At 42.5% G+C, this 23214-nt stretch overlaps 1 protein-coding gene and 1 pseudogene across 1 annotated transcript; one reads left to right on the top strand and one right to left on the bottom strand.

Moving 5' to 3' along the window:
• Positions 1-2991: 2991 nt before the first annotated feature.
• On the top strand, positions 2992-11927 carry LOC121133095 (disks large homolog 5-like). Its single transcript, XM_040728822.1, has 4 exons — positions 2992-3076; positions 9315-9473; positions 10937-11073; positions 11751-11927. Exons 1-4 carry the CDS (start codon positions 2992-2994, stop codon positions 11925-11927), a joined length of 558 nt encoding a protein of 185 aa, XP_040584756.1.
• Positions 11928-20521: 8594 nt separating this feature from the next.
• LOC121133096 lies at positions 20522-22531 on the bottom strand (annotated as a pseudogene).
• Between the last annotated feature and the right edge of the window lie 683 nt (positions 22532-23214).

The raw sequence follows: 23214 nt of genomic DNA on the forward strand, positions 1-23214 counted from the left end.
CTGGATTTTGGCATTGTCATATTGGTTTTTCTATTGCTCTTTGTGTTTTTATTTTGTCTCCTTCCCATCTGTACTTGCAGTCGGTTCCAGAGGGTGCCTTTTCCTATACTGATGGTTGTGGGACCAGGGTCCCCTTCTGTTGGGTGTGAGGAAGTCCACTGTTCTGGTAGTTTTCTACTTCCTGTACTCTTGGGTGGAAAAATGGACTAGGATTCTGGGGTGCTATGGATCTCACTGGGATGGACGGGGGCCCCAGTGGTATACCCCAGGCACAGGAGTGTGGCCTGGAGACAGGCCCTGTTAGTCTTTGTCACATGAGTGGAGCAGGAGACTAGGATGCTAGGGTGAGTTTGCTCCTGCCTCTGGGATGGAAGCCGCTGTGGCAGTCCCCGAGCACTGGCAGCCAGTCTAGTCCTAGTTCTGTGGGTGGAGCTGGAAACTATGGCACCTTGGCTCCTGCTGCCTCTTCCGGGATGGAAGCCTCAGTGGCAGAACCCAGGCCCAGGCAGGTGGTCCGGAAATGGGCCCTAGTTTACCTGGACCCGTGGATGGGGCAGTAGACTAGGGAGCATTGGCTCCTGTCGCTGGGATGAAAGATGCAGCAGTAGATCCCAAGCACTGGAAGCCTGTCTACTTCTCGGTAATATAGATTATTATAAGGGAGAAATGAGGGAATCTGGTCCAGATATATGTAACTGGATAGATATTCTGAAGATAAAATTTAGTCAATTTTTTTTTCAGAGCTGAGGACCAAACCCTTCAAGGCCTGTGCTTGCTAGCACACCACCACTGAGATAAATCCCCAGGCACCAATTTTAAGGCCATACTTTAGGGAAAAGTCAGAGGGATATGGATGATTTAAGACTTCTAGTAGTCCCTATCAATGTTTGATGCCCTCTCAAAAACTTTTCTAGTGATGTACTGATGTTGTCTCTTGTGGATGTCATTTTCTTAAAGACAACATTGAGCTCAGCTGCACAAGGATGCCCCCTTCAATGGTGAGTTTGCAGCCCTTTAAGGAGAGAAGATATGTAGCAAGTTGATTAAATGAAATGTAGAAAATTCTGCATTGGAAATTTCAAGTAAAGTCAGAATAAGGGAAATTAAATATAGGAGGAATCCTGACAATATGTAAGGAACGTCTTTATTTGCTAACCTTTGATGATTGTCATGACACATCATCTTGGGAATATAAAAATACAATACAATGTGCATCCTTCTTTGAGAACTTGATAAAATATTTGATATTGAGTTCGAGTCTCTGAAATCTTGTAAGAAAAAAAGAACACAATGGACTATGTTTCTGGGAAAGTACTAGAAAAGAACTACTGAAGCAGAGTTTGTGTGGAAACATGTTAGGCATATAAATATGAACATATGTATGCATATGCATGCAAACTTATGAGTAACAAAATCAATAAAACAATCCAGGCAGAGGTCTGATAGAGTCTGAACACTGAGATAAACTCAAAGTCCTGTCCCAAGTATGAGGGCAACCAACTTTCAAGCACCAAATGCAGTTGTGCCTGTTTGAAGTCTCAAGAGTATGGATACGGGTTCAGTTCAGTCCCCAGTTGTCTTTTCTCACATTCAGGTTCTGGTGCTGCACTTTAGAAATTGTATAGATGGAAGAAATTATCTAAAAAAAGTTCAAGTATAAAAAGCAACAGTCAGATTCATGATACTATATTGTCTTGATTAATGTAACGATAACTCATTTGGGAATATGATGAATCAAATTAATAACATTAACATTTTCTTCTGAATTCTTGTTGACACTGCATCATATTTTATGTCAAATTTGATATCTCTGAAATGCTTGTAGCATATTACATAGCTTGAAATAAAACAGGATCTTCTGGACAGGCCAGGACTGCTGCACTCATGAACTCCAAGGTGAAGTCAGTCTGTGGAGGGCCCTAAATAAGGATAGCATAATAGAAGCTATCTTAATATTCCTACTGTGTTCTTAGAGACTAATAGTTAAGTGTGTATTTCTCTGTATGCTTATCTTCCTGTAAAGCATATTTTCAAGGCCTGCAGTCCAGGGTTTCCCATGCTTCTGCCACCTGACCTGCAGTCCAGACTCCCCCAGTTGCAGACTTGTGTCCTTGGAACATACCTTGACAAGGAGAACTTCTGCTTCCCCGCCATTCTGCTACCTGCCTTACTTAAGCCTTGTTGGTACTTTTAATAAATGAGACTTGATAAGAATTCTGTCTTATCTCTATCTCTCATGTCTCTTGTGGCACAATTCTCACTCCCTCCTCTAGGGTCCCTATTGACTGACCCCACTGGCCATGGCACCAGAAAACATTCTAGCAAGGAAGAGAACTACTAGTTGAGGAGCTGGTAGCAGCTGATGGCTTTTGGAGGAGGAATAGTCAGTTCAGTTTAGGATGTTGATGCCAGGTCATTAGAGCAAACCTAGGATAGCAGTTCAATCATATGAAATATCTGATGGAAACTTATATTTTGGAAAAAATGTGAGAATCACTGTTGCTGCAACTTTGATTTTTGATATTGGACTAGAGGATTTTTTTCTCTGCAGACCCAGATAATGGGCCTGGCTCAGCTCATTCACTTATACTGTTAACTATCTTCTTTTTTCCATCCTTAGGAAGAATTATATAATGCCTGTGATTCTTATTGAGCTTTTCACAAATGTTTCATCATCTTCAGAAGAGGTAATCTTAAGTGGCATTCTGTTTTCTTTCTCTTCCAGAATAAAGATTTGACTGTGAAGTACCCTGTAACCTGACTGAAACATGAACATTTGGGAATTCATGTGACTCAGTTATTTAATTTTAATTTTAAGAATAATTCATGATTGTTTCTTTATCCCCTGCAGACTCTGTAGTTATTTTGGATGCCTCCTGTCTTTGTCAGGGTTTCTATTGTGAAGAGACACCATGACTACTGCAACACTTACAAAGGGAAACCTTGAATTCGGTGTGGCTTACATTTTCAGATATTGAGTCTGATAACAACATGACAGGACATGGAGGCATGCAGGCAGACATGGTACTGGAGAAGGTGCTGAATGTAGAGGAGGAGCTGTATCTTGATCCCAAAGGCAAGAAAGAGTGCTCTGAAACACTAGGTGTGGCTTGATCATAATAGTGACACACTTCCTCCAACAAAGCCACCCTTCCTCCAGCAAAACCACACTTCCTAATAGTGCCACTCCATATGAGCTTATGGGGGCCAATTATACTCAAACTACCACACCCCAAGATATGCTTAGAAGGGAGAAGAAAACATTCTTATGGTAGCTCTAATAAAAAACATTTTTGAAGAGTAGAAGACTTTTTTGTAAAGGAGAGTATCAATCATCATTTGGTTGACAAATAAGTGTTTTAGAAGAGAAGTAGTAAATGCAGGAGAAAAAATACATTTTCTTCCTGTCCATCTTAGGTTTGTTGCTTTCCTCTTCTTAATCTCTGTTTTGTTGTAGAGCCCCCAGCAATACAACTAAGATGGATAAAAGGAAATCCAGCCATACTGAGCCTCTTAGAAGAGAAAGTGAGAGGGATACTTGAATGAATTGGCACATAAGACCATTTCCTGAACATAGAGGCAGTAGCATAAACACTGAGATCGACAATTAATAAATGGGACCTCCTGAAACTAATAAGCTTCTGTAAGACAAAGGACACAGCCAGCAAGACAAAAAGGCAGCCCACAGATTGGGAAAAGATATTCACTAATCCCACATCTGACAGAGGGCTGATGTCCAAAATTTACAAAGAACTCAAGAAGCAAGTCTCCAAAACACCAAAGGATCCAATTGAAAAGTGGGATGCAGAACTAAACAGAGAATTCTCAATAAAGGAATCTAAATTGGCTGAGAGACACTTAAGAAATAGCTCAACATCCTTAGCCATCAGGGAAATGCAAATCAAAATAACTCTGAGATACCATCTTGCTCCTGTCAGGATGGCTAAAATAAAAAGGAGAGGATCACTTCTGGAAGTGCAAATTTGTACAGCCACTTTGAAAATCAGTATGGCAGTTTTTTTTGTAAAATGGGAACCAGTCTACCTCAGGATCTAGCAATTCCAATCCTAGGCATATACCCAAAGGATGCACATTCATACAACATGTACATCTGTTCACCTATGTTCATAGCAGCATTTTGTGTAATAACCAGAATCTGGAAGCAACCTAGATGCTCCTCAACTGAAGAATGGAGACAGAAAATGTGCTACATTTACACAATGGAATACTACTCAGCAGAAAAAAATGGAATATTTAAATTTGCAGACAAATGGGTGGAACTAGAAGATAGCTTCCTGAGTGAGGTAACCCAGTCACAGAAAGACAAACATGGTATGTACTCACTTATATATGTGCATTAGACATAGAGCAAAGGGTTGGCAGCCTACAATCCACACCTCCAGAGAAGCAAGAAAACAAGGAGGACTGTAAGAGAGACATACAGTGCCCCCTGAATAAATTGGGAGCATGGGGGTGGGAGAAGGTAGAATAGAGAGGTGGAGAGAAGAGTGGGGTGTGGGGAAGAACTTGAGCAATCAGGAAGATTGAGTAGGGAGAGGAAAAGAGGAGAGAAAAAAGACACACCAACAGAGGGAGCCACTATAGGTTCAAAGAGAAATCTGGCACTAGGGAATTGCACAGAGATCCACAAGAATGACCTCAACTAGGAATGTAAGCAATAGTGGAGAGGCTACCTTAAATGTCCTTCCCATATAGGGAGAATGATGACTACCTTAAATGCCATCCTAGAGCCTTCTTCCAGTAGCTGATGGAAGCAGAAGCAGAGATCCACAGCCAAGCACTCAGCCAAACTCCAGCTTCAGAGAGGGAGGAGTGATGAATAAAGGGGCCCAGATCATGCTGGGAAAACCCACAAAAGCAGCTGACCTGAGAAAGTGGGAAATCATGAACCTCAGTTTGACAACTGGGGAACCAACATAAGACCAAACCAGGCCCCCTGAACATGGGTGTCAACTAGCAGCACTGGGCAGTCTATGGGGCCTCTGGCAGTGGAACTGGGATGTATCCCTAGAGCAGGAATGGACTTTGGGAGCCCATTTCACAAGGACGAATTCTCTCTTAGCCTAGATACACAAGAGAAAAGTGGCAACCAAGGTGAATTAGCAGCTTTTGCTACAGGACCGGAAGACCGAAAGACAGCAAGGCAGCAAGACAGCAGGACAGCAGGACAGCAGGACAGCAGGACAGCATGCCTCTCTTCTGCACCATTACCTCCTCCATATGCACCTCTAGCAGCACAGTCATAATGACTCTTCCTACATTTTCATTACAGTACTTTACTTAGTAAGGAAGTAGCATTCCCTAGTCAACATGAAATTTATGTTCCCTCTAACCTCACAGTCTAATTTTGAAGTTTCCTAACTTCATTAGGTCATCCTCCTAATGAGTACTGTGATGATTCTATAAGGTGTAGCATGGTGATGCACACTTGTAATCTGAACACAAGGAATACAGAGTCACTTGGATATCTGTAGGTCAACACTGTCTATATGATGAGTTCCAGGACAGGCAGGACTACATACATCTCAAGTTAATCAACAACAAGAATGTTACCAGAAAATGTGTAACACATTAGCGTACACATGAGAATAGTTTGTGAATGTGTCAGTAAAGGTATAATATACAAGAGACTTAAAAAGTAACTTCATTTTTATTTTATGTGTATGGGTGTTTTTTCCTGATGTATGTTTCTGAAGCACATGATTGCATGGTCCAAAGACTTTAGGAGAGGGCATAGTATCTTCTGGAACTGGAGTTGTGGAGGGCTGTGACCTCCCTTGTGCGTGAGTGGACTGCAGCCTGGGTACTCTGCAAGAACAATCACACAGTGAAGGTTTTATTAATGTATCTGAGTAGAATGTCTCAAAGTTGCATCTTTTGTACTTTAAATTCACCTTTGCAGAATATTCCAAGGTCAGAATTTGTTTTTCTGTGCATTCAGCTGAAGTTATCATTTCTAACGGGAGCAGTACATTCATTAAATACATGATAAATTAACATGTACACTTTTAAAACATGTACTTTCCAGGAATTTCTGATTCCTACCTATGTGGAAAGATGCTGATGTATATTTAATATAATTGACACAAGGTTATCATATTTATTTAGAATATTGTGTTAATTTAGTTTTATATGCATATTTTTAAGTTATTATATGAGATGATTCTATTCCTGGAAGCATGTCTCAAGTTAAGCCCATGATGAGGTCTGCAAGCATCAACCATGGAAAATTTGCAATGGCTTAATGGTAAATATAATATTCATAAATGCCTTAAGGACCCTCTTTTACAGACAGAGGAGTGGCTAATTCTGATGTGATGTAACAGGTGGCCCCAGACAAGGAAAGTGGCATTTGTTTGCTGATTGAGCACCATAGCAGTGATCTACATTGTTCTACCCCATGGCTATGTGCCTGATGTGTGTGTGTGTGTGTGTGTGTGTGTGTGTGTGTGTGTGCACGCGTGAGAGAGAGAGAGAGAGAGAGAGTTTCCAACTCATGGTGCTGCTACAATAGCCATGATTACCCTCTGATTTGCCACTACTCTTTCCTCAATCTACTGGTCAAAGTTTGAGCATCATACTATTTTTAGAACAGTTTGCTTTCAATATGTGAGGGCTTACATAGGCTCAGGTAGCTCCAGCCAGACCTGTCAAGAGTTAATCACATCTTTACTCACAGCATCATAGTTCTGACACTCTGGGGAAAATTTTCATCACTATGTGATTTCAATTGTTCTGAACCCCAAAATCTCTAAAAGAGGTTTTCCCCTACATGCTGTCACTTTACAGGACTCTTTCCTCCTACTCCCCATCTTCCTGAGCTAATCTTTCAGCATTGTTATTTCTCATCTTACTGAGTATGGCTCTTAAGGAGGGGAAGAGCCACTCCTGTGCAGTGTTTTGAAAGTGAAACTTTGCCTTCCCACAGATAAACTCTCTAATGCAGCAGAGAGCTTGATCTAGGACTTTGGAAGGAGAATGTGACAAAGAGCTTCCTCTGTGACCCTAGAGAGGCTCCTAATATGGCATCTTGGTTTCAGCTCATTTTGGAGTGATGTAAATAGCAGGGAGGTAATGGCTGTTACATGGACATCAGTAGATCCCAACTGGACATTCTACGGTATCCTGGAGATCTCAGGCATTCTTTGTGATGTCACCAGTGGTGTTGCACCACCAACTGATCTTGGGGCTTCTGTTCATTGCCTACAGGCTGCACCCATAGCCAGGCAGGCAAGACTGGACAGGCTCCTTGTGAGACATAAGGGAGAGAATTACAAGACTAGAGAGAGGCAGAAAGAAGCTGGCATTTGGTCTCAATGTCACACATCAAGCAAGAAATATTTCTGGGGAAATCACAGTGAGTCCTGGGCAGGTATGGGGAGCTTCTGGAAGGAGGAAGGCTTCAGCTGGGATTTTCATGTTGGGACTCAGGATCATGGAGATTCAGAGAAGTAATGGGTGTATCTTGCCCCTCTGACTCCCTAAAGAGCAGACCTAGAGTGAAGGTTTCTGATGGTTAGTTTGTCAGAGAGCCAGGAATGGTCAGTGCTGCAGCTTCTGTGCTAGGGGCCCTCTGCTTTCACTCTGAGGGGTAGGGAGGCACAGAGGGATGAATGAGGTTTCAGTTATAGCCCTACACGTCACCTACAATGGATTTCCTTTGGTTATATGCCACTGATAACTGGGAGAATAAAGTTCCTTGGGCAAAGCTGAAGGTTCTCACATTTTACCTCATAGCCACTTGCAGAGCAAGAGCCACCAAATACTGCTGCATGTCAGTGAGCCCTAAGGTTTCTGAGTTCCTGTCCTCTCACTAGCCCATGATCTTTCCTATGACTCAAGTACAGGAATGAGTTGCCACCTTTCCTGCAAGTGTTTGTTCTTGGAGTCTGAGGGCCACCTGTGGATGCCCAGCCCTTAGGTATCTCCAGCATGTCCTATCACTAGGAGATCATGCCTTTGCTAACATCATGATGGATGGGATGCATTCTGCTGAAGTTTTGGGGAAATTTTCATCATTACCCATGTGACTTATCTTTGGTCTGATGGGACACCCACAATCCCCCACCAGCCCACACATTGTAAGAGCCCCGTGGACCTTTCCCAATGTGCTCGCTTACTTCATGGAACTGGTCTTCCCCATCATCCTGAGCTAATTTATTAGTATTCTTTACTTCTCATCTTATTGATTAGAAATCTTAAGGAGAGGAAGAGCCATGCTTAGAGAGTGTTTGGAAAGTGAGTCTTTACCTTCACAAGATGAACTAGTGCAAAGACTCTAATGAATCAGAGCGATTTCTGGATTTGAAGGAGAGGGTGCTGAAGGTCTTCCCTGGAAAGGGCAGCTTGACATTTGGTCAACTGTGGAGGAGATATTTATCAGATAGCTGCTGACAGTTAGCAGTGACCCTAACAATCCCCTCTCTGGACATTCTGTTGTATCACGGAGGGCCCTTGACATGTTCTGTGAATTCATCAGTGTTGTGGCAACACCTACTGTCTTTGGGACATTCATTAAGTACTTATAAGTTGCGCCAGAAGAAATGTTGGCAAGACTGAGCACACCAATATGCAGAGAGCTCTGGCATTCTAAGGAGGGATTGGGGCTTCCAGAAATAGGGTTCAGTAACTGGGATCTTTGGAAGACATGGGTCTGTAATGCTTCAGGGTTCTTAAGGTGCAGACCCAGAGTGGAAGATTTCTGATGGTTAGTTTGGCAGAGAGCCAACAATTGTCAAGACTGCAGCTGCTGTTCTAGGGATTCCTTGATTTCATTTTGAGAGGCAAAGAAGGCCAGCAGGAGGCACAGACTAATGAGTTGTCATGGAGGGTGTTGTTACAATTCATCTCCAGTGGATTGCATAGTTTCTATGGGTATCTGATGCGAATACCAGGGGGTGAAACTCCCCATCCATGTGCTGAAGTCTCAGACATTCAATTGCTTTTAGTTTTGGAAACAGGGAAATAAAGATTTTTGATGCTAAGCACTAGGGACTCCAGGATTTTTCTTCATTCTATCAGATAGGAGCTGACATCTCCAAGCATCACAGCTGGGTATCATTTCCTTCCAGGGTCATTGGGACTGCAGTAGAGGCTGATGCACATATCTAGCCATGGTGATTTGGAGACAGACATGATTTATGGGCCCCCTGCTAGAGGAAAGTTGTCTTGCTCATTGGGGTTTTCACTGGGTTACATGCATTCCCTACTGCTTAGGCTTCTTCTTAGTACTCAACATGATCTTCCCTGCCACTGTACCATAACAACTATACAAATTATTTATCTGCCTACAGGGAGTACTGGAAAGGCATCAACCCCAGCCTCTCCCACTGTGCAGGAGCAACAGATGAACACATTGGATAAACTGACCCATGAACTCCAGATGATGACCAATGAAAGGAATGAACTCCAAGGAATCCTGACCATTTATACTGACAAGGATTTGAACAACAGGTAGTCACTATGCCCAGTTGTCTGGTGATTGTCTTGACTCCATTGAGTCAACCCCAGCATTTCTCAGGTACTGTACTTCCAGGATGTCCCCATGCCCAAAATAATTTTCCTGACTGCATCTGAGAGGCAGAACATCTGAGAGGCAGAACTTAAACCTGTCTAGGAGTGAAATGGAAATACAGGCTATTGTTCTTCCACCAAATGAAAAGCAGAGCCTATGGCCTGGATCAGTCTGGGGATAAGGTCAGCAGTGTGTGAGCTCTCAACATACTATTCCAAAGGCCTTGGCAGGTGTTGGGTTGTGGGTGATGCCATGTGCTGTGAGTTTTTGGTGAGACTTTGTACTTGACCAGCATGTGTAGAAGAAGTTTTGTTCTGCCTAGTCCCACAGCCGTTTAGCCCCAAATCAACACAGAAACTTATATGAAGTATAAACAGCTTGGCCAATGACTCAGGCTTCTTACTGGCTACTGCTCTCTTAATTGTTACCTTGTAATTTCTAATCTGTGTATTTCTGCATGGTCTTATATTACTGGAAAATGTCTGGCATCCTATCTTCCCAACAGGTACATGGAGTCTCCCTTGTGGCCCCTCTCTGCATCATCTCCCCAGAATTCTCCTCATCTTGTAGCCTTGAATATACCTTCCGACTGCCTATTGGCCAATTCATGTTTTATTCATCAGCCAATAAGAGACACAGATATACTTCTGGGCCTCCACCATCAAGCATGTTCTTAGGTGCTGGTTGCTCCTGGCAGCAGCTGGAGGGTTCTGGTCCCACTTGGTCCATCTCAGCGAGTGGCTTGAAGATTGGATCTCATCACTGCTCCTCTCTGGTCCTGTTCCCTATACTCTGAGACAATGTCACTTCACTACATTTAGTTGGCATTCTCAGTGTGCATTTGTTGTGACTGGATCCTAGAAGCTCTGGGTCTGAGCAAGGCATGTAGTTCTTCCTGTGTCACAGTTTCCAGGTGATGCCAGTATTAAGGTCAGGGACTTCACTATGGGCAGCTGGTGTTCTCATTTTGCAACTCTTTAGAATCCAATGAGACTCATGTATCTGTCCTTTAATTGGGTCTCCTCCCTGAAAGTACTAATTTTGTGCTCTGGGCATGTATGTAACAATAGGAACCTGGCACCAATAATCCCTTTTCTAAAGAGAGTAGCAACATTTTCATAGATTTCTGGTGGACCAAGACTTGTGACACAGACCCCTGTGGACTTCCTAGAGAGCTCCAGTGATGGAGCTCATGCAATCCTGGATCACTCCCTTTGCACCTCCTGACCACCAGCCTGGGACCAGGACATAAACTTGAACAAGCACAGGTTGTCCTAGTTCATAGGTACCAGAATGGGGCATTGACTGTGCTGGGGCTGTTCTGGGCACAGCCTGAATTCATGTGATCATTGAGTCCAGTGTTCATGGCGTATTTTGCCTCCTGGGTCTTGCCTTACCATGGGCTGAATTTTGAACTGGAGATGCTGAATATGGAGCATAAAAAAGTGATGTTGGACCTGAAGAAATTCCCCAAGGAGATTAGTGAGGCCTTGCAGAAGTGCAGGGAGCTTACTGAGGAAACTGTCTCCTGCAGGGGAGTGACTGAATTCACTAGGACCCATTATTTGACAGTGACTGCTTTACCATTATTTTGTCTTTGATCCAAAATGGAGACTTTTGTTCTAGCCCATCTGTGCCATAGTAAGCAGCCCATCTTGGGCCTTTTGGACCAGTTTTGCCAAGAGTGAAGTGTCTGTGAGCCCCTCCCAGCATTGTCCTACCAGCTTCAGGATCCTCTAGGTAGAAAAACTGTTTGCACCATGATGGGGAGTCAGGCACCTGTGGGTTTCTGTGGCTCTAGCAGAGACTTACAGAGTTGAGTCCATGGGACCTATAAATTGGAATATATTGCCATTGGGAGTTCTGTGCTTGCTCAGAGAATGTCTGCCTTATACCTTTCTTCCTCCTGATGTTTTCCCAATACCATGAACAGTTAAGCGCCTGTGGGGTGGGAGAGGGGTGGCAAACCCTGCTCACAGAAACACATGGTTCCCTTTTAGTTTCAGGGTTTTCAGAAGTAGTCTGAGTCTTTCTCGAAGTTGGCTTTTCTCTGGCTTTTGTTAGCTACTAAGTTATGCTGACATGGCTGCTGTGATCTCTAGTCTGGAGCTGTCTATAGACATGGGACCTTGAATGGATGAGGTGGGAATGGCAGGCTGAGCCCAAAGGGGTCTCACCATTTGTTTTGTGATGGTTCAACATCCTCCACAGCCAGCTTCTTAATGAGTGGACTCAGCTGAAGGAAAAAGTAAGTGTGCTGAGAGAAGAAAACAGAAAACTGCGAAGGGAGCAGATTTCACTACAAGTGTCCAGTGAGGAGATAAAAATGCTCTGTGGGGAGGCTCATGAGAAGATCTATGAACTCTTGGCTAAGGAGGAGCTGGTCAGCTGAGGCAGAGTGTGCAAGCTTCCCACCCTCCCCCTCTCCCTTCCCTGTCTCTCTGTCTCTGACACAACACAACACACACACACACACACACACACACTCATAACTCATCCATCCCCTTATCTAACAGATCACCAACATCCCATCAATTATTGATTTGTGTGATCTTAGCATCTTGTCAAATCACAGGCTGGAAGCAGCTTTCAACAGAGAGCCCTGTGTAAATGTCAAAAGAGTGGTCCTCACTGTCATCCTTTTTGTCTTCTCTCATATATTGTCTCCCAACATCAGCTCCCTCCCTCCTGCCCTCCCAGTCCTTCATCCCCAGTTCTTCCTACTCCATATTCACTTCTCCTAATTTCACTTGAGAAAATATCAGGCATCCCCTGTTTTTATTTACTTATTAAAATAGTATTGGAGCCTGGACTTTGCAAAAGCTTGTTAAACATTCTAATAATGAGGTGTATACCAAAATCCTTTTAAAATCTCAATATGTGATCTCACTAAGTGTCACAGATGAGCTTTGAACTCATAGTGTAGTTCAGTCCAGACTTTAATGTTTAGTTCTCCTGTCACTGTCCTGAAGTAGCTAGGATTACAGGTGTGCATCACAGGCTCAAGCCTAATCTAAATATTTAAATTAAAATTGAGTGTTAAACCAAATGTCAAAGGTCAGTGGATTACAAATATGTGTTTTTAAGACATAGGTGCTAAATTATAGTGATCTTAAAAACATCAGTGAAAATACAATTTAAGATGATTCATCATTGGCTGTCAGGTAGCTTTAAAAAGAATAACATAAGTTTGCTTCCATCATTTAAACATTGAAGAATATTTGTTGGGAGTCACATGAATGCCAGGCAGTAATCTATACCTAGAAACAACATTTCCAGGAGGAAATGATGAACTTATTGCTTTTCATTCATCTCATACACTACTGCTGATTTTGCTCTGGACAACTCTCCAGCTCTAATTTTGTCTGAGACCTCCAAAAGCAGAGGATTTTCCTGAAGAGGCAGCATTCAACCCCTACTACCATTGTGTCCATGAAATTCAGTCTTCACAGAAAAGGCAATCTTACCTCCTGCCCATTATCCATAGCCTGCAACTTACTGCTATATATGAAAATGATCATATGCCATTGAATTGTAGGGATTTCTGTACTTTGTTAATATTTTAGAGGAAGGAAATCTTATACTCTCCCTTGGGTAGAGACTATATAGTTAATAAATCTGTTCTAGAGTGTGTTTGTAACTATTACACAATTTATGCTTATTCTTATTGAGTGAGTATTTTATTTCTTTTTACTGAAAATACTTATTCTCTCAAACACTAGATCCCAACCTTAGTTTCCTTTCCCTCCACTCCTCCCAGCTTCCACAACCCTCCCCTCTTCCCCAAATCTGCTCCATCTTGCCTACGTTTAAGAAAAGAAAAGGCCTCCAGGAGGCAATAGCCAAACATGATAAAGCAAGATAAGACAAGATAAAAGCCCTCGTATAGAGACTGGACAAAGCAATCCAATAGGAGGAAAGGTGACCCAACAGTAGGCAAAAGAGACAGAGACACATCCCAGCCAGGTGAGCTTGGGTCTCCGGGGGAACACTCCCCATACTCTGCCTGACACCATCCCCTCGATCTTCTGGGGCCACTCCTGGCATCCAGAAGACCCACCCACACAGGAAAGACATAAGCCCTTCCAGGCCCCAAACTCCAGTGACCCCAGCCAGGCCTCAAACTCCGGTGATCCCAGCTTCAGCTTCAGGAAGGAAGGAGACCAGTGGAGACAGAAAGACCCCACCAGCACCCACTGGAAGAAGAGATGGAAAGAAGACAGAATAAGAGCTCACTCAGCAATCAAAAGTCCAACATGACTCCACCAGAATCTAGGGAACCAATGCCAACAAGACCTGAAAAGCACTACATTGATGAAGCAGAGGAGACAGACCTTAAAAATCATTTTATGAAGATGGTAGAGACCCTCAAAGAAGAAGCGAGGAAATCCCTTAAAGAAATAGAAGAAAAAACAAACAAACAAAAAAATCCATGAAATGGGTGAAAATTCAAGAAATAAACAAATCTCTCAAAGAATCCAAAGAGCACTGAGAAAAAACAAACAAACAAATGAAGGAAACAACTCAAACAGTTGAAGGATTGAAAGCTGAAATAGAAATGATAAAAAAAGAACAGAATGAGGGGATGCTGGAAATGGAAAAGCTGGGTAAACGATCAGGAACTACAGATGCAAGTATCACCAATAGAATACAAGAGATAGAAGAGAGAATCTCAGGTGTTGAAGACTCATTAGAGGATATACAGTTGTCAGCCAAAGAAAATCTCAAAACCAACAAATCCCTAACACAAAATATCCAGGAAATATGGGACACCGTTAAGAAGCCAAACCTGAGAATAATAGGTATAGAAGAAGGCAAAGAAATACAGCTCAAAGGCACAGAAAACATATTCAACAAAATCATAGAAGAAAACTTCCCTAACCTAAAGAAGGATATGCCTATGAAAATACAAGAATCTTACAGAACACCAAATAGGCTGGACCAGAAAAAGAAGTTATCTCACCATATAATAATCAAAACATCAAACCTACAGAATAAAGAGAAAATATTAAGAGCAGCTGAAGAAAAGACCAAGTAACATATAAGGCAGACCTATCTGAATTACACCTGACTTCTCAATGGAAAGGATGAAAGCCAGAAGATCCTGGACAGATGTCCTACAAATGATAAGGGAACAAGGATGCCAGCCCAGACTACTATATCCAGCAAAGCTTTCAATTACCATAGATGGAGAAAACAAAATATTCCATGACAAAGCCAGATTTAAACAATACGTATCCATGAATCCAGCTCTACAGAAAGTGCTAGAAGGAAAACCTAGATCCAAGGAAGATAACTACACTCACAACGACACAGGCAATATATAATCCCACTTTACAAAACACCAAAAGAAAAAGGGAGGAGAAACTACACAAAATAACTTCACTACCAATAAATCAAGCACAAACAACAATCATCAGTCAATGATCATTGATATCCCTCAATGTCAACAGCCTCAACTTGCCTATAAAAATACACAGACTAGCAGAATGGATATGAAGACAGAACCCATCCTTCTGCTGCATACAAGAAACACATCTCAACATCAAAGACAGATGGTATCTCAGAGTAAAGGGTTGGGGAAAGATTTTCCAATCAAACGGAGCCAAGAAACAAGTGGGTTTAGCAATCCTAATATCTAACAAACTAGACTTCAAATTAAAATCAATCAAAAGAGATGAAGAAGGACATTTCATATTCATCAAAGGAAAAGTCCATTAAGATGAAGTCTCAATTTTAAACATCTACGCCCCAAATACAAAGGCACCTACATTTGTGAAAGAAACATTACTAAAGCTCAAATTGAATATAAAATCTCACACAGTAATAGTAGGAGACTTCAACACTCTGCTCTCACCGCTAGACAGGACCTCCAGACAGAAACTTAACAAAGAAACAAAAGAACTAATAGAAGTTATGACCCAACTGGGTTTAACAGACATCTATAGAACATTCCACCCACACACAAAACGATATAACTTCTTCTCAGCACCACATAATAAAATTGACCACATAATAAGAAACATAGCAAATCTCCACAGAAACAAAAAAATTGGAATAACCCCCTGCATCTTATCAGACCACCATGCTTTAAAATTAGAATTCAACAATAACACAAATCGCAGAAATCTTACAAGCTCATGGAAATTGCACAATGCAAAATTGCACTATACCTGGGTAAAGGAAGAAATAAAAAAAAGAAATTAAAGACTTCCTGGAATTCAATGAGAAAGAAGACACAATATACGCAAACTTATGGTACACATTGAAAGCAGTGCTGAGAGGAAAGTTCATAGCACTAAGTGCCCACATGAAGAAACTGGAGAACTGTCATACTAGACAGTTAATAGCACAGCTGAACATTCTAGAACAAAAAGAAGCAAACTCACCCATGAGGAGCAGACGCCAGGAAATAATAAAATTAAGGGCTGAAATCAATTAAGTAGAAACCAGGAAAACATTGAGAAGAATAAATGAAACAAAGAGTTGGTTCTTTGAGAAAACCAACAAAGGAGACAAACCTCTGTCCAAACTAACCAAAAGACAGAGAGAGAGAATGCTAATTAACAAAATCAGAAGTGAAAAAGGGGACATAACAACGGACTCTGAGGAAATCCAGAGAATCATCAGGGCATACTTTGAAAATCTGTACTCCACAAAGTTTGAAAATTTAGAGGAAATGAACAATTTCCTGGATAGATATCACTTGCCAAAACTAAATCAAGAGCAGATAAACAATCTAAACAGACCTATAACCCTTACTGAAATAGAAGCAGTCATCAAAAGTCTCCCAACTAAAAAAATCTCAGGCCCAGATGGCTTCAGTGCAGAATTCTACCAGAAATTGAAAGAAGCGCTAATACTCTTCAAAGTATTCCAAACAATAGAAGCAGGGAGCTCATTGCCAAACTCTTTTTATGAGGCTACAATTACCTTGATACCCAAGCCACACAAAGATACAACTAAGAAAGAAAACTATAGACCAATTTCCCTCATGAACATTGATGCAAAAATACTCAATAAAATACTAGCAAACCGGATTCAAGAACACATCAGAAATATCATCCACCATGATCAAGTAGGCTTCATCCCAGGAATGCAAGGAATGGTACAACATTAGAAAATCTATCAATGTAATCCACCATATAAACAAACTGAAAAAGGAAAACCATATGATCATCTCACTAGATGCTGAAAAAGCCTTTGACAAAATCCAGCACCCCTTCATGATAAAGGTCCTAGAGAGATGGGGGATAAAAGGAACATACCTGAATATAATAAAAGCAAAATACAGTAAAGCAACAGCTAACATCAAACTAAATGGAGATAAACTCAACGCAATTCCTCTAAAATCAGGAACAAGACAAGGCTGTCCACTCTCTCCATATCTCTTCAATATTGTACTTGAAGTTCTAGCTAGAGCAATAAGACAACAAAAGGGGATCAAGGAGATGCAAATAGGAAGAGAAGAAGTCAAGCTTTCACTATTTGCAGATGATATGATAATTTATGTAAGTGACCCAAAAAACTCCCCAAGGGAACTCCTAGAGCTGATAAATACCTTCAGCAAAGTGGCAGGATACAAGGTAAACTCAAAAAAAATCAGTGGCCCTATTATAAACAGACAATGAAGTGACTGAGAAAGAAATCAGAGAAACCTCACCCTTTACAATAGCCATAAACAGCATCAAATATCTGTGGATAATGTTAACCAAAGAAGTGAAAGACCTGTATATCAAGAACTTTGAGTCTTTAAAGAAAGAAATCAAAGAGGATACCAGAAAATGGAAAGATCTCCCATGCTCTTGGATTGGTAGGATCAACATAATAAAAATAGCAATCTTGCCAAAAGCAGTCTACAGATTCAATGCAATCCCTATCAAAATTCTGGCACAATTCTTCACAGACCTGGAAAGAACATTAATCAACTTTATATGGAAAAACAAAAGGTCCAGGATAGCCAAAACAACCCTATACAATAAAGGAACTTCAGGAGGCATCACCATACCTGACTTCAAGCTCTATTATAGAGCTATAGTCCTGAAAACAGGTTGGTATTGGCACACAAATAGGCAGGTAGACCAATGGAACCGAATTGAAAACCCTGATTTTAACCCACAGACCTATGAGCACTTCATTTTTGACAAAGAAGATAAAACTATACAATGGAAAAAAGAAAGCATCTTCAACAAATGGTGCTGGCATAACTGGGTACTGGTATGCAGAAGACTGCAGATACTGGCATAACTGGGTACTGGTATGCAGAAGACTGCAGCTATATCCATGTTTATTGCCTTGTACAAAACTTAAGCTCAAATGGATCAAAGATCTCAACATAAATCCAGCCACACTGAAACTTTTAGAAGAGAAAGTGGGAGATACTCTTCAACGAGTTAGTACAGGAGACCACTTCCTGAACATAACACCAGTGGCACAGACACTGAGATGGACAATTAACAAATGGGACCTCATGAAACTAAAAAGCTTCTGTAAGGCAAAGAGCACACTCAACAAGACAAAAAGGCAGTCCACAGAATGGGAAAAGATATTCACTAAGCCCACATCTGACAGAGGGCTAGTCTCCAAAATATACAAAGAACTCAAGAAGCAAGTCTCCAAAACACCAAAGGATCCAATTAAAAGGTGGGGTACAGAACTAAACAGAGAATTCTCAATAGTGGAGGCTAAAATGGCCAAGAGATACTTGAGAAAGTGTTCAACATCCTTAGCCATCAGGGAAATGCAAATCAAAACAACTTTGAGATACCATCTTACTCCTGTCAGAATGGCTAAAGTCAAAAACACCGAAGACAATTTATGCTGGATAGGATGTGGAGAGAGGGGAACACTCCTCCACTGCTGGTAGGAATGCCAGCTCGTACAGCCACTTTGGAAATCAGTATGGAGCTTCCTCAGGAAAATGGGAATCAATCTACCACAAGACCCAGCAATTCCACTCTTAGGCGTATATCCAAAAGAGGCAAATTCATACAACAAGGGCATCTGCTCCACTATGTTCATAGCAGCATTATTTGTAATAGCCAGAACCTGGAAGCAACCTAGAAGCCCCTCAACTGAAGAGTGGATAGAGAAAATGTGGTACATTTACACAATGGAGTAATACTCAGCAGAAAAAAACAATGGAATCTTGAAATTCGCAGGTAAGTGGATAGCACTGGAAGAAACCATCCTGAGTGAGGTAACCCAGTCACAAAAAGAGAAACATGGTATGTACTCACTCATATATGGATTTTAGACATGGATCAGGAGAGTGCCAGTCTGCACTTCCAATGACAGAGAGTCTGGGAAACAGGATATGCATGTACCCAAAAGAAGAGAAATGAGGCAAGATCCTCTGAACAGATGGGGAACACAGCGAGGGGTGGGGGGAGGGGTGAGCTGAGAAATAGAGAGGGGGAGAAGAGGAAGAGAGAGTAGGTCATGGGGGAACAGGAAGGTTGACTGGGGGGTAGAATAGGGGGAAGAGGGAATCCTAGGTTAGAAGACAGATCAGGCACCATTGTGACCTCTAGTGATCTAAAGGGATGACACCAATTGGCAAGCTAAGCAATAGTGTAGAGACCACCCTGAATGCCCATTCCTGACAATGAACTTGATGTCTATAACCATCCTGGAGCCTTCATCCAGTGACTGATGGAAGCAGAGGCAAACACCCACAGTTAAACACTGAACTGAACCCAAGGAACCCAGCGACAGAGAGAGAGGAGTGGTGAGCAAATTGGCAAAGAATGGACTGGCAAAAACAGCAGAGACAGCTGATTCAAATAGGGGAGAGCTCTTGGACCCCAGACCAACAGCTGGGAGGCCAGCATGGGACTGATCCAGACCCCCTGAATGTGAGAATCAACGAGGAAGCCTGGGCAATCTATGGGGTCCTGAGCTGTGGATCAGTGTTTATCCCTGGAATACTAACAGACATCGTGTGTCCATAACACAAAGAGGGATTCTCTCTCAGCCTGGTCTCTTAGGGGAGTGCCTGGCCCCTACCCTGAGTGAAACAACAGACTCTAGATATCCCCTATGTGGAAGGAATTGGCAATAGGGTGGGAGGATGGGGAGGATGGTGGGGGGATGCGGGAGGAGGGGAGGGAGTGGGAACTGGGATTGACATGTAAAACAAGCTATTTAAAATTAAAAGAAAAAAAGAGACAGAGACATGCCCACTCGTACTATTAGAAGTCCCACCAAACACCAACATCTATGTGGCAGAGAACCCCGTGCAGATGCATGTAGTCTCTGTGTTTGCTGCATCAGTGTCTGTGAGTCCATATGAACTGTCTCTCCCTGTACTCTCTCCCTCCATCCCTCCCCACTACACTAACATGATCCCTCTAGCTCCAGTTTTTTTTTTAATTTTAATTACTTTTATTGAAAACTGCACTAAACACTAAATGTCCACCTTCACAATAAACAAATACAGTGAAGGTAACTCACACTAAAACAAAACATATTTCTGATAGCCATTATTTTTCTGCTTGCGACAGTTTAAAGTTTTTCTTTTGTCACAAAAACAGGAATCTACCTATATAAAGAGCTCAAAATAGGCCATCTTTAGAAACAAAAAGGCAATGATTCACAAAAGACTATGAATGAACATGTAACTAGCTGATACAAATCTAATAGGATTTGTTGAAATCAGTCACATCTAATAGCACATCTGAAGTGTTCTCGTATAAAATATCACGTGAAGAAAAGAATTTATCAATGTCTAAAAGGTGGGTTTGTTCATAGCCAATCTGACAAGTTACCATAAAATGTGTTTCCTGAGATATAAGGAAATGCAACATTATTCTTCTTGAACCCTTCTCATCCAAAAATTTCTACTCAATAAAATAGCTGAGAATCTGAAACTGAGAAAATATATTTGAGTACAAACAGCTTGTGAAACTTAATACTTTTTTCTTTTTGTTCTTTTCCTTTTTTTTTTTTACATCATCAGAGGGTTTTACTGAACTCACAACCAGTTGAGACACTTATATACAAGAGCTTTTTACTTCTTCAATCCTGTGCATGTAGATGTCTACATAGGCAAACATATCCTCCCCATTTTTCTTAATTAATCTTCCTACCGGCAAAGGAGGCAACCAGCCCCTGGAGACCAAAGAGGATTTCCTCTCATTTTTTTTAAATTAATGTTTAGAGCTCTTGATGCAACATTCTAGAGCAAGTTGCTCAGGACCTGCCATGTGCAAGGGACCAAAAAAAGAAAGCTCTATTTATTCTTTGTGATATGATGCACAGATGAAAAACTTAACACACAATAACAGAAGTTGGTCGTTAACAAATCACGTCCTAGTCTTTCGACACTTCCAGAAGCAGATACCATCTTCAGTATTCTAGCTCTTGTAGCTTTAACACTGTGACATCAGTGATGCTCAGGATCAGTTTTAAAGACCTCCAAATTCCTTCTTAATTTATCTGTTTGCTACTGTCTCTTGGTCCCAAGTTTATCTGAACGATTACCTTCTAGCAATCTCTGCTATTGCTCGTTGGGGTGCTCTCGATTGTCCCCGTGTTTTGTGGGCTGGTTGGGGGAGGGAGCTTGGGAAGGATGTGCCACTGTGGGGAGGTTGTGAGTCACCTGCATGACTTCCATAGCTGCAGGAAGCCCTCCTGGAGCCACCTGACAATGCCTAGGGATATCCTTATGTGGAACCATTGAGCTCAGGATGAGTTGCTTGCTGGCCGATGACTGACCAAGGAGCTGAAGTAAGGAAAAATTCTTCGTTGACACAGTTTCGCAAGCTTCTGGGATGCGACCTGTGATTGCTCGGGGATCTCAGTGGCAGCTGCTTCCCTCATCTCTAGTGATGCTTGTTCACTGTACCAGACTGTGTTCACCATGCAGATGAGATTAGGTGCATCTTTCAATGGGCCCTGATCAAAGCTGCAGGGCTCAGACTTCTTGTATCCTTCCCTTTTAGAGGGCCTGAGCTAGGGCTTTCTCATCCACCAGACCACCTCTGGCTGCTTTCACAAGGAATGCTCCTTGCCTCATCTGCTTGATAGTGAAGTCCTTGAAGAGGTGGTGGTTATGTTCATTCAGATTGCAGTGCAGGGAGACACATTCACTCTGATACAGCAAGTCTTGCAGGGTGTACACCCGTTGCACGCCCAGAGACCGCTCTACCCCATCCTGTAAGTAGGGGTCATAAAATAGGACGCTGAATCCAAAGGCCTTGGCTCGAAGTGCAACTGCCTGGCCGTGTGACCGAAGCCGATGAGGCCCAGTGTTTCCCCTCGGATCCAAGCGGCTCCTGAGGCAACCTCACGAATCTGCTCCACGCTCTGCGCCCATGTGCCTTCTCGCAGGGCCTGGTACAGCCATGTGTTCCGCGGATATAGATTGAAGATGTGGCAGACAGTGGAATCGGCTGTCTCCTGTACTGCAGCAGAGAGGCAGGAGGGGCGGTAGCTGCGGCTCCCGCCTCCCAGGTGGGCGTCTTTCTCCGTGGACACCAGCGACCCAAGATGAGGGTTTCATCACCTTGAATGGTTGTAAACCGATGAAGCTGCACCCTCGTAAAAAGACAAGACAGTGAGTGAGCTGTAGAATTTGTGGACGCATTTATATCGGGTTCATAGTGGCGCAATGCATGCAAACTCCTGCGAGTTACTCCTAAGTTCTTTGCAGACTGCTTTGCCTTTTTGAATCAGAGAGTTGCAAAGTTCGATAAAGAATGGCCCTTGTGGGTAAGCACTGAGTCAAGCGACAACGATTGGACAGAATTTGTGAAGGTATCCGCCCCCCCAGATCATGAACGGCCCCCTGCATCCCCGCCCCCTAGTGGCATTGCTCGATGGAATTAAGCAGGTTTAGAGTTTGACATGTTGAAACCAAGGAAGTTCCTGTGTTGAAGGAATAAACAGAGCCTTCACTGCAGTGTTGTGTAGACTCTGCTAGAGGGCTCCGTACATTTAGGTTCCCAGGTTCCTCACCATTTCCTGGCATCTTTTCAAGTCCATGAAGTCCATGCATATCTCTACTGAACTGTGACTCAGGTATTGGTATGCTGCTATTTTTTCAAACTAATGTATCTGAATGTTTGGGGAAATGTCTGTTTTTCTAGTTCAGCACAGCGTGTATCTATCAGTTCAATCTCTAAAAGTCTTTTAAGGAGGAGAGAAAATCCAGCCCAGGTGCTGTCTTACCCTTCTCCCTTGAGGAACCAAGGAATGGATGAGCTTGGCTGAAATGTAATGCTGGATTGTTCACCCGAGTAGAGATGGTGGGAGCTCAAAAGCTAGCATGGCAGGTGCCCACTAGGCTTCTGTCCCAGCTGTCTTCCTCCCCTAGATTTGAAAACTTCCAGCATGAACTGGAACAGACCACAGCCTAGGGTGAGAGCCTCCTGCAGATGGAGATGCTACATCAGGAGCACTGAGTGTAAGTGACCACCATTGACTCCTACCCCTGCAGCACTGACATTCATGGGGTTGGTTTTCTTCCTTGACATTGGTTTCCTGTGAGTGAACAGGACCTGGTTTTGTCTGCACCATGGTCCAGTGAAGCTGCCTATGGGAATGATTGCCTTTCCTTCTCTGACAGCACCCCTTGCAAGAACTTAGGATGGTGTAGGAAGCCACATATATTCTCGACTCTAGCATCAACTCTTGCTCAAAAATGACACCTCTTCGTAACTGTGAACTAACTAGTA

The sequence above is a fragment of the Mesocricetus auratus genome, unplaced genomic scaffold (assembly GCF_017639785.1).
Source record: "Mesocricetus auratus isolate SY011 unplaced genomic scaffold, BCM_Maur_2.0 Super-Scaffold_100020, whole genome shotgun sequence".
NCBI lineage: Eukaryota > Metazoa > Chordata > Mammalia > Rodentia > Cricetidae > Mesocricetus > Mesocricetus auratus.